The sequence below is a fragment of the Cicer arietinum genome, chromosome 3 (genome assembly GCF_000331145.2).
Source record: "Cicer arietinum cultivar CDC Frontier isolate Library 1 chromosome 3, Cicar.CDCFrontier_v2.0, whole genome shotgun sequence".
Classification (NCBI taxonomy): domain Eukaryota; kingdom Viridiplantae; phylum Streptophyta; class Magnoliopsida; order Fabales; family Fabaceae; genus Cicer; species Cicer arietinum.
In genome coordinates this window covers 17,138,249-17,151,342 of record NC_021162.2, presented here as the reverse complement: position 1 = coordinate 17,151,342, position 13,094 = coordinate 17,138,249, and the positions used below count along the sequence as shown (strand labels likewise).

Sequence of the window (13,094 nt, the reverse complement as noted above, 5' to 3'; positions counted from 1 at the left end):
AAAATATAAAAAAATAATCCGAGTACACACTTAAAAAAAAGCTAAGAGAATATTTATTGGCTATTACAATTTATAGATAAATATTTAATTAAACTCTATATAATAGAATCATCAATAGATGTTTATTTATACATCCAAAATCCTTTTCCTCACACCAATTTATTTCTTAAGGTAGCACACAACAAATATCTATAGTATATTCATATGCATGGTTTTATCTCTTTGTCTGTAAATGCATTAGCTGCATTTTTCTATATTTCAATATACATAAAATGTTAGTAATTTAACTGCAACTACAATTTAAAACTACGCTGACATGAGCAATAAGCAATCAAAACCACTTTATTACTCAATTTTCCAAGAAGAAAGTGGTGGAGTATCAGATTCCTTCCATGTAGGTTCTCTCCCTGTCCTAGCACCCTTAACAATATCTGCTAAGGACTCAATTTCTTCCATTTCTTCTTTTGTTAGTTTAACAGATAAAGCAGCAATGTTTTGATTAAAGTTGTCAATTTTGGTGGTTCCAGGTATAGGACACACATCATTTCCTTGGTGATGAAGCCAAGCCAATGCAAGCTGAGATGGAGTACATCCTTTCTTTGTAGATAGTTCATTCACTCTATCAAATATAGTTTGATTCTGCTCCAGATTTTCAGGTTGAAATCTAGGCATATGCTGCAACATATTTACACAAATACAAGATTATATTTATGTTTCTAGGATGGACATTCAAAGAGTTAATATAGAAATTACAATTTGCAGGTTTTTTTTTGTCGTGTCAGTAGATGAAATGATAAAGAAATTATTATTATCTTTTTATGGAAAAAAAAAATTACTACTTTGTTTCTTTTTTATAAATTCCTTTTAATACTTTTAATATTCTCGCACAATAATTTTTTTTTGTCATTTTATGGTACTAATATAACATTTATTAATTTTTTCTTAATAATATATATTTGTTTGTTCATAAATATATAAATGTGTCCGATAGTATTAATGATGACCTTAAATTAGTTCACGAGTGATTTTGATATTTAATAATTATCCATAATTATTATCAAAGACATTAAATTAATTTATTGTGAAGCATTCTATTCTATACAACATTGTCTTTTCGAGTAAACACTACTCATTTTTGTTTATGAAAGTACGCTCACACAATAGTTATTGGAAGAGGAGAAATTAAAAAATAAAAATTCCTTAACCTTTATTTTGATAGTCAAAATAGTCATTGACGTTAAATCTTTTTTACAAATCCGTGTAAAATGTCATGTGACTCAATATTATTCTTCATCCTCATCAAACAACAGTTTAATTGTTGTTTGAACAATCACATTATCTACTTATCTTCTTGAAAATCCACAAAGAATGGACCTAGCTACAAAAACATGGGTACTCTAAATGTTGCTCATTTGCTTATTTCTAAATTCTAACATTTGTTTTCTCTTCAGCAAAATAAAGCTTTTATACTCATAGATGATGAATTAGGAAAAAGAATTAATCAATTGTGTTTGTATGTCTTATTTTTTTCTTCATAGTTTTACAAATAAAAAAAGAGATGTGTTTTTTAGTTTTAATTTGAGAAAAATGTTGTTGAATTGGTTTTTTCATTCTAGTATATTGTGTTTTGCAAAACCAAATCAAATCTTTCTTTGTGTGATTATGAAAAAGACAAAAGATGAACTAAAATGTGTTTGGTAGTGGTGATGAGGATGATTTTTTTTTTCTTTAGAAATTCAAAAAGATATTTGGAGAAGAAGTTTTTTTTTGGAAATCATGAAGAAGAAACTTGAGGAAGAAGATATCGAGATAAACTTTTAAGGTTTTACATCATTTTAGTCTCTAGAAAAGTGGATTAAAATTATGTGAATAATATTGAGTTACGTAATATTTTATGTATAAATTAACGAATTTGTGGAAGACATTTAACGTTAAAGATTATTTTAATTAACGGAATAGGATTTAGGGATTTATTTTTAATTTTCATTCTTCCAAGAACTATTATGAGAACGCCTAAACTTTCATGGACGAAAGTGAATGTATACTCTTGACATTTCAAATTGAAGAGTTGTTGAGTGGTTGACAAGTATAGGCGTTAGACATTAACATATACAACTACGTCTTCGTATGTGTTAATATCAATGTCGTGTCTGATGTTTATTATTATGCTTCATTATTTCTAGGTGAGTAAATTAACAAATGAACAAGTAATTTTCATGAATTTCTGTAAAGACATTATTTTTTACAAACCTGACGATAGTCATCTTTTGTAAAGTTTTCAACCATCTTCGCTCCTGATGAAAAGAATCCTCTCCCAAGAGGACTATAAGCAACAATTCCAATACCAAGTTCTCTAAGAAAGAAAATCATAAAAACTTAAAAAGGTATACTTCAAATCATTGCAATTTTGTCAAAACAAAAAAGAGAAATGCTAGACAACAAATTTAAGATAATGTTTGTCAAAATTTGTCAAATATTGATAGTCGTTTGATGGAGGTCAAATGATTTAAATAATATAATTTTTATTTTATTTTATAATATAAAATACTAAACTTGAGTTTAGATAATTTGATTTCAATTGAATAACTACCAATGTTTCAACTATGTGAATATAGGAGATTCTGATGGCATGGTGTATGGGTTGACTAAATCATACCTGCAAGTTGGAATTATTTCTTCTTCTACATCTCTTGACCAAAGTGACCACTCTAATTGTACAGCTGTTATTGGATGAACTGCATGTGCTCTTCTGATTGTTGAAGCTGATGCCTCAGACAAACCAATATATTTTATTTTTCCCTCTTCAACAAGTTTTTTAAGCTCCCCAATCTTATAGAGAAAAAGAGAAAACTTGAAGTTATTTTCTATTTGGCAAGTAGATGAATTCGAAAAGAAAGACAATTAATCATCCATCCTTTTCATGATAGCCATTCAATTAATTGATCAAAAATTTTTAATGGATAGATACCTAATCATCTATAAAAAAAAATAAAATTTATTTTTTAAAATTAATAATAAAAAATATATATATTTCACCTAATTTTTGGTGAATTATAAAGATGTGTTTGAATGAAAAGTGATTAGGTCACCCATTTTAAATTTTAGCTCTATGATATTTGGTTTAATCATAAGAGTTTAACATTATAATATCAATAAACGGAGTTTAAAGTTTTTTGAATTTTTGAGTACGATCGTAAAATAGTTATTATTATCACTTTAATCAATAAAAGTATATTTAATATGTCTAATTTCTAAGAGAAATTAAAAGGGTCAAACCGTAAATTCAATTGGTAGACGAGTATCAATACGATGTTGATAATAAAGGTCAATGCAATCAATATCAAGTCTCTTCAAACTACTCTCACAAGCAACTCTCACATATGATGGATCACCACAAATCTCAAATTTCCCTTCACTAAATCTTGCTCCAAACTTGGTACCCAATTCAACCTTCTCTCTCGTCTCTCCCCTTAGAGCCTGTCCACAATTTCACATATCCACAATTAAATTATTATAAAATCAAAAATTTATAGTGATGTAACACTAATAAATAATTGATAGTGTAAAAAATATTTTATATTGATAAAGAATATAAATTAAATCTTTATACAATATATTTTGTATTTCAAAAATTCATTATTGGATATATATATAAATACCATTCTTATAATTTTTTAAATATAAAATTGTTTATTATCATCGAGAAAAGTAAAAAAATATTATTATTTAATAATTTAAATATATTTTTTGTCTCACTATTTTTAATGATTCATAATTTTAGTCACTTCATTTTTAACACAATTTTAAAAATTCTATAAAAAAAATTTTAGTGTTGGATTTTTAATGCTTATTTTTGTTTATATGTATAGTTCAATAATGAGTCGACAAGTCTTAGGATGATGTGACAATACATATATAGATATTAAATACTATTATTTTCTTTTTCTTATCAATGAGGTATCATTTAAAAATAATAAAACTTAAAATGGAGAAAATTAAAATCCTGATTAAACTAATTAAGAATGTACTTTTATGTCAATTTACAATTTACATTTTTAAGTTAATTAAATTACTAAATTTATCAAATACTTCAATTAATTTATCAACTATTAACTATTAACTATCAATTAGTTTATCAACTATAAGTTAACTTATTAATTAATATTTATCAATCAGAACCATAAACAAAAATACACTTCAAATTTAGTGTTGGATAAGATGTCCTAAATTTTAAAAGCTATATACATTATTTTTTAATTTAGAAATAATCTGACTAAACTTGTGTATCCATGAACATAGGAAACTTAAACGCATTTAAGTCTTGTTTAATAATAAAGACGTTGTTTGGTAAAATTAGTTTATAATGGATAGGTTATAGTTTAACGATGATAGCTATTAAGTTAACTAAAGTGTTTGATAAAATTAACGGTTTAATTAGTTTAAAATGTAAAATTACATAAAAAAAATATTTTTAATTAAAAATAAATTTTATTAATTAATGTTTAAAATATTTTAAAAGTAATAATTTAAAATTTATTTTTTATTAATTTAAAATTTATCAAGCTGATATATTTTTTATTTATTTATGTATTTTATTTACATTAAATTAAAATAGATTAATAAACTATTCACTTTAAAATATTAATTATTTAAAAATATTTATTGTAAATTAGTATTTATTAAAAAAATTAAAATTTTTACCAATTATTTACAAATAAATTATTTTAAAAATTTAAATTATAATAAAGAAATTATAAAGGTTACAAAATGATTTTAGATGCAATATTAAGGACAAAATTGAAAGAAAAAATGATAAACTATTTGAATTAACTTATACAAAAATACTATAAATTATAAGTTCATAAATGATTGTTACCAAACAAACTATAAAGCTGGATTTTTGACCTCGTCAAATAGATTCAAAAGCTTACTTCTTTTGTCCTCGTTTATAAGACCTTTTGACACTCTTACATATATAAAAACAATTTAATATTGTAATTAATATGTATAATTAGAATGTGAATATTATTACAAAATTACCCTATATGTATCGATTTATGCTTACATCCCAAGACAATTATGTACTAATAACAAATATCTATAAAAAATAATTAATAATCTAAAAATTTATAAATAATTTTATATTTATGAATAAAAATATGTGTCAAAATGGTCTTATTATAAGGACGAGGGATTACGAATATAGTTCAAAAATAATTTTTGCATACCCAAAAATTGAAAGTAAAAGAAAACAAAACAGGGGTAATGAAAAGAAAAACTAAAAGGGTAATAGAAAGTGTGAACCTTTCGAAGAAGTAGTTCATTGGTGTGAGGACCATAGATATCAGAAGTATCAAGAAAAGTGACACCAGATTGAATGGCATGATGGATGAGGGCAATCATGTCAATTTCAGGCTTAGGAGGACCATAGAAAGCAGACATACTCATACAACCAAGTCCTTGTAATGACACTTCCATTCCTTCTGATCCTAACTTCATTCTTCCTACTTTTGACATTGCTCTTACAATACAAACACTCCACAAATTTTCTATGATACTTTGTAAAGGCAGACAAAGTTAATTAATGTTGTAATATGCTTTTCCACCACTTTGCTCTATTTATAGTTCTTTCTTGTCATACAATACAAGGAAGTGTCAAACCTTAATGTAAAAAGAGTCTTGAATATTATATAAGACAATTGACAAAAATGTCTTCATCTGAGGTGCACCAAACTTGGCCATCAAGTAAATGCATACATTTCCCGTTATATTTTATGTTTCTTTAGTTATTTATTTTAATTAAGTACTAGTAATTGTATAATGTATATATGTTTATAAGAGATTAATGAATTTAGTTAAAAATTAATTAATTGAAATTACTTGAGTTTAAATAATATTTTATTAGAATTTAGTTATCTTTTGATAAAGCTTTGAATTATCAAGAGTCCATTTCTTCGATGAATCGAATGATTAAGATGAAAAAAAATCATGTATCTTTAGTTATTTACTATTGGAAATTTATTCAGCTGTTTTTAATTTTATTATTATTATTATTAAATATATTTTGTGTCTTTTATCTTTCACTTAATACATAGATGAGTTGGATTTGTATATGTACCTAGGATTTACGATGCTCACACACGCTATGCACAATGCATATGCGCCGTGTGTGAATGTATCAATACACAATGCATGTTTGTTTCACTTTTGGAGGAATCAAAATTGATTCTAGATATGTATGAAATTGATTTTGATATGTTTAGTTGTCTTCGATCATAATTGATTTTGTCTTCATAATTTATTCTAACTTGAAATTAAAATTTGTAACTTTTGACTCAAAATATGATTTTTACACTTATTTTTATTGCAAAATACACTTTTACGTAAATATATTCAAACATAAATTTTACATTTAACTCACTTTTAATTAAAATCAATTTAGTCAAAATCAAATTGTATCAATGCGTAAATAAATAAACATGTAGAGTGATCAAGCATATTTTTGGCTTTTCATTAGCCGTGTTCAATTGTCAATGTTTTTACTAAAATAAAAAGCATTCATTCATTAAACTTCATCTAAAAAAAACATTCATTCATTAAAATTCATAAAATACATCGATCCATAACAACATAAATTCAAAGTTGCTGAAATAAAAAATAATTAATCTGTGAACAAATTCACACACTCAAGTTAATAGCATAAAATGGTAAAAGGTATACAAATATGACAAAATCAAAGTGTTCGGGATAGTCAAACTTCTGGATTTAACGTTGACAACATCTAAATTATTGATTGAATTTGTATTGGATTGAAGTGAATTTGTCAATCTGATTAAAAAAAATTATCGTCTCAAAACGGAAAACCAAAACAACATAATTCCTAAACAACAGATAAAAACGACACATCAAAACGATAAAATCTCATAAAAATATGAAAGAAAAACTAAATCTATATCAAAGTGGGTCTCCAATTTTATTGAGTATAATCAAAATCAACCTTTCCTCTCAACCATATAATAGTATATCCTTTGGTTGCAATCACAAAGACCTTAGACTACAACTTTGACTTTTCTTTCTTTCTTTCTTCATTTTGTGTTTTTACAAATGTGACTTTTCATTTGTTATCCTGCCACTATTATTCTTTTCAGTTTAATTGCAATTTTGATCTTCATATTTTTATTAATTTATAAAATTAGTTTTTTGTTTTAAAAGTCGACAATTTTTATTAGTTTTTTATATTTAATTTTTTTTACTAAAAAAATGATGGCATAAGATATTTTAAATAATATGATATATAATACGATGATGTAGAATGATTAACACTCATAAAATTGAAATAAAAACGCTGTAAAAATTTATATTTCAACTTCAATTTTTTCTATATTTTTAATTTAATTAATGACATGTGAATAATTAATACATGTAAATGATTCTATATCATAAAATTGTATGTCACATAATTAAACATATGTCAAATCGTCATTTTTTAGTTCAAAAGTCTGAAAAAGACGGTCCGACTTTTAAAATTTAAAAATCAATTCTGTAAATTAATAATAACAGTGAAACCAAAATAATAATGAAACTTTGTTTTATACATACATTTCCATATTAAAAAAAATAAATAAATAAAGAAAGAAAGAAATTCAAATTATCCTCGGTGGTCGTGGACATAAAAGTGTATTTACGATGGTGGCTTTTAACATACTATTAAAGTTGGGGGCAAGAAAGACTAATATATCTTTTACCATTAAATGAAATAACACTTATGATTTCACTATAGTCTCACCATCTTCTACTTTGGCACCTCAAAACCCCACAAAAGATACTAGGTAGTCATCCAGGGAGGTTACATTTTCATCACAAAGTGCTTTAAAAATCAAAAACAAATTATCAGTAAAAAATATACTAGTCCATCATATATCACTTTAATAGTGGTCCATGTTAAAAACAACTATTTATGATATGAATTTTGAGAATATATATATATATATATATATATATATATATATATATATCATAAATGATTAAATCATGAGAAATTGTTTTCAATCTGGGAAGAACCCTAATTTTTAATCTGTGTTTCTCTGTAATGGCTTGATGGTTCTCGAAATTATTAAAAGGTTTCTCTTAATTGATGAAAGACAAACGAAACGCATGTATACTTGTTGTTTCGAGTTGCTGGAATCGTGAGTTATAACCGGGTCGCAACGCTGGGTTTTGACCCGAATATATGCCAACGGGTGTAGATGTGATCACCCCAGCGGACGCCCACTCGCAGGCGTGAGACGCGTGTAACTCCTTTAAATTCCATTTTTTTTAACCAAATAATATGTAATTTTTTTTAGTTTGATTTATACCTTATAAATTCTAACAAGTTTTAAAAAAATGCTATATAAATTATTTTTAGTAAAAAAAATAGAGATATGACTAATTTTGGATGAAGTGGCACATAGTGACGGTGTAATTGTTGTGACTAGACATTATTTAATATTTAAAATTAAAATTCATTTTATTAATTATTTAATTAAAAAATTAAAACTAATTAATTAATAAATCAATTAAATAATAAAAACTCAATAATCTTCATCCTCAAATTACAAATTGTCATATCTGGATTCAAACCCTAAAAATTCTAATTTGGAGCAATATTGATATGCAAAATCGTAAAGTAAAATATAACTATAGATAAAATCAGTATTAATATGCTCCTGCAATTAATCTCTTGAGATGTTCTTGCAATATTAAGAAAAATATGAGATTAAAATTTTTAAGTTTAAATTTAGATACAAGAATATGTGATTTGAATATAAAGAAATTAATGTTAAAGATAAAAGTTATTGAGTTTTGATTATAAAAAAATAATAAATTAAATATTCCCTTTTATACATAATATTAATTTATCATATTCTTTTGTACATAATCATTCTTAATTTGTATGATTGTATGTGGCCTATGGTATGTACAGTTGTGCAAATTTTGTATTAGTTAAATAATTAATATTATATTAATAACAATCTTACCATATTGGTGTTTTGTTAATATAACTTGTTATTATCCCATGTACTTGTAATTTTTAACTTATGTCAATTATGATTTGAGTACCCTATCAGTATTAAAATTTCTCTTTTGTCACGTAATATATATATTATATAGTTATATTTCTCATTTGTTATCCTTTGAAACTCTTTAGTTGGGATCACAATAAATAAGATTTTTCTTTAAAAGGCATGTTGAAATTTATATATTTTTTACAATCCAATTTTATTTTAAAGATTTGCATTTTTCTATTTCAATGCATATATATATATATATTAGTTGATTTATTTTTATTTTATTTTAAAGGGATTGCGATGTTTTACATTACTTAACCTAGAAAATAGTTGAACATTTTAATTTTAAAACATGTTCAAATATATCTTATTTAAAACACTTAATTAATTAATTGTTGACATCATCATCATCATCATTAGATGAGTGAATTAAGTCATTATCTTCATCATCTTCTAATTATTTTATTTATTGTTTACCAACTTCTTCCCTAGTGTTTGATTCATGACAAAGTCGACTAATAGTCTCATCTCCAATCATATGATCCACATTTGATATTTCATCCATCTGATATGCAACTTTCTTGTCCTGATTTGACTCGTCTTTTTCGATTTCATACATTGGTCTTGTTTTGATTGTCGATGAATAAGTTTGTTTTAATAAATTTGTTTTACATTATGGGTCATGTCTAATGGATCAAACAATGGACATCTTTTGCTCAAACGAATGTCTATAGTGTTGGTCATCAAATTGATCTTACTTTCTTTACTCGATCGATCAAACCACTTACAGTAAAACAACACAACTAGTTTTGCATAATCTAGGAACGTGTAGTCAATTTCTTAAATATGTTCAATCATGTCATTAAAATCTTCCATTACAACACTAACAGACACACTCTTCACAAATACTCCACTATTTATTGTTTCTTTTCCTTCAGTCCAAGATTTAGTTTGAAATTTTTATCCATTGACATAGTTGGTGTGCATTCTTTGAAGCTTCTACTCAGACCTATAGCTAAGCGTCTCAAGTGGATGTTGATAAGAGTTAGCTATTGGAGGTATATTTGTTGTTGAAATCATGATGAGAAATTTGAATGTATTTCAACATAAAATTGTCCTAAAGTTAAAAATGCCCTGATCGATGATTATGCATTGTCAATATTAAGTTAAAGATTGAGAGGGATATAAAATGTACTCAATGTATGGTTTTATAGTGCAGTTAGTCAACACATGAACATGTACTACATTAAATACTTTGTCACTTGGCCAAAAAATGGACATATCCCTACCAACATGACGATCTGACAACAAAAGTCTGATAAAACATGTGGATGATGTATAACATTATCAGTATCGTTTCTTCCATTCACTAGTGACAATTTCTGGTCATTGAACTAATGAGATAAAAAAATGTGTTGTTTCACAGTGTAAGTAAGATGAACAAATCGAGCCTTCATCTCTAACTTTATTTTTCACCGACCATTTTGAATAACCCATAAATCTATAATATAAATGAGATGTACAATACATTCTATGTAATATATATATATATATATATATATATATATATATATATATATATATATATATATATATATATATATATGTTATAAAGGAAAATCTATATCTGAAAAGGAATATATGAAAATGATTGGATCAATATTATACTTGACACCAAACATAGTATTTTAGTTAGTCCTTGCGGTAGATTGTATTTATCATCTAAGGAATCTCGTTTTACTGCTATAAAAAGAATTTTTAGATATTTTATTGGTACTACTGATCTTGGCCTATGTTGATCTTATAGATTTCTACAATGAGGACTATGTTGAGGATAAAGTAGAAAGAAAAAGTACTAGTGGAGCTTGTCATTTCTTTGTCAAGCTCTTTTCAGTTTGTTATGCAAGAAACAAAATACCATTGCCTTATCAACTACTGAGGTTGAATATGTTTTAGCTGCTAATTGCTATTCTCAAAAGCTATAGATAAGAAATCAACTTTTAGACTATTTATTAAGGTACATCAAAATATCTATCCTATGTGACAATATTAGTGCAATAAATCTTTCAAAAAATTCCATACAACATTATAGATCTATACATATAGAAATTAAATATCATTTCATAAGAGATCATGTTAAAAAAGAAGATGTTGAATTAATTTTTATTGACACTAAAAATCGACTTGCAGATACTTTTACTAAACCTGTTCTAGAAGAACGGTTAAAATTTCTTAAAGAAAAACTTTCTATTGTAAGTACTTCGATCTTTAATTAAATTTTTTGTGTACAATTTATTTTACATTCTTTTTTTTAGGATGATAAACTGAGGATGATCTAACCCTCTATTCTCCAAATAAAAGAAAAAATAAAATAAATAATGAACTGAAAAGACTAGTACTCGAACAACCCATTCTTGGGACAACTTCCCAATGTAGTTGCCACCCACTCATTCTTTCTCTCTTATGATATCGCATTATATGAGAGGAAACATAAATCAGTATAAAAATATTAAACATGATAGACCTATGTAAATTTTTTTTGTCTGAATAATAATCTTAAGAATTGTCATCAATAAAAAGTGGGAGATTGTTTAGATGAAATCTTTTTTCAATGTTGTAATAATAACAAAATTATTTGAAGATTAAGAACTCTGATTATATGTGTTATCTAACTTGTGCACTTGAATGTATTATCTTATAACAAGTTATTTCAATTTTGTTAAGAGGAAAGTTTATGCTCTGAGTGAGGATGATTATGCATTTAGCTCAAATATAAAAAAAATAATCAGAAAGAGAAATAAGGACAATCGCTTCTGAATTGTAGAGATTAAAAGTACTTGTGTAAACTTGTACAAGTCCTAGAGGATAAGCAACACTGAATTGAGGATAAACCTTGTTCATTAGTTATCCTCACACATGGAAAAATCATGTGAAAGTAAAAAGGTGGTACTTTTGGCTTGAAGGGCACACTACTCCAAATTGTTAGGAAAAAGAAATGTTAAAAGCAACAATCACATAAAGAGGAATATAAGCTTCATCCCCTTGTTGAACGAATATGAAGATATGCCACATGCATTTATCCTTTCATTGTACTTAAATCAAGTATAAAGTTGGAAGGACAATTTCACAATCTATTATATATATTTAAAACAGACTCCCGATGCCACATCATCATATTTTGCCACATCATCATATTTTGCCACTTCAACATATTTCATCCACATCAGCCAAAAAGCTGATGTGTACCTCATGAGAGTACCCTCCTCTTTCAACAACTTCTCCTCTTCCTTCCACAATTTCTTTAATACCTCCAAAATCTATTTGATAATATTATTTTATAATAAATTTATAAATTATAAAATTATTTTACAATTATTTATAATAAATTTTAAATTATTTTACAATTTGATAATAATTTATAATTTATATTATTATCAAATTATTTTATAAGTTATTTTATAATAAATTTATAAATTATTTTATAGTATTATTAGTCATTTATCAGTTGTAATTACTTATAAAACTTATAACATTATAAAATTATTTTACAATTAATTATAATAACTTTATAATTTATAAATTATTTTACAATTTGATAATAATGTATAATTTATATTATTATCAAATTATTTTATAAGTTATTTTATAATAAATTTATAAATTATTTTATAGTATTATTAGTCATTTATCAGTTGTAATAATTTATATTATTAATCATTAAATTCAATGGAAAAAAACCACATAATCACTCATAAATATCGACATAAATGTTATTTATCTAATCCTCCTTACAATTATATTATTCCACTTATGGTGAGTAATGATTTTATACGTTTCTAATTCAATTACTCATTAATGTCAATTACTCGTTAATGTCAATCCATTTAAAATTACCTTTCAATTTATGTCAATCCATTTTTTTTAGTAACATTTTATAAAATAAAAATATATATTCTATTTGACATAAAAGACACAAATTTATTAAAAATAATCATAAAATACGAATATATAAAAAGTTATTAAAAAAGTTATTTCCAATTTTTA

General features: G+C 25.0%; 1 protein-coding gene across 1 annotated transcript; it reads right to left on the bottom strand.

The window, feature by feature from the left end:
• Nucleotides 1-212: 212 nt before the first annotated feature.
• Nucleotides 213-5,621, bottom strand: LOC101493157 (probable aldo-keto reductase 2). The gene is made up of 5 exons (XM_004491989.4): nt 5,305-5,621; nt 3,277-3,477; nt 2,657-2,829; nt 2,251-2,353; nt 213-675 (listed from the first exon to the last, which is right to left on the bottom strand). Exons 1-5 carry the CDS (start codon nt 5,515-5,517, stop codon nt 346-348), a joined length of 1,020 nt encoding a protein of 339 aa, XP_004492046.1. The 5' UTR covers nt 5,518-5,621; the 3' UTR covers nt 213-345.
• Between the last annotated feature and the right edge of the window lie 7,473 nt (nt 5,622-13,094).

Coding starts and splice junctions, on each gene's coding strand:
- LOC101493157 (XM_004491989.4), bottom strand. CDS start 5,517: ATGTCAAAAGTAGGAAGAATGAAGTTAGGATCAGAAGGAATGGAAGTG. Junction 2,354..2,656: donor GAAATAATTCCAACTTGCAG/GTATGATTTAGT, acceptor TTTCTTTCTTAG/AGAACTTGGTATTGGAATTG. Junction 676..2,250: donor CAAAAGATGACTATCGTCAG/GTTTGTAAAAAA, acceptor AATATGTTGCAG/CATATGCCTAGATTTCAACC.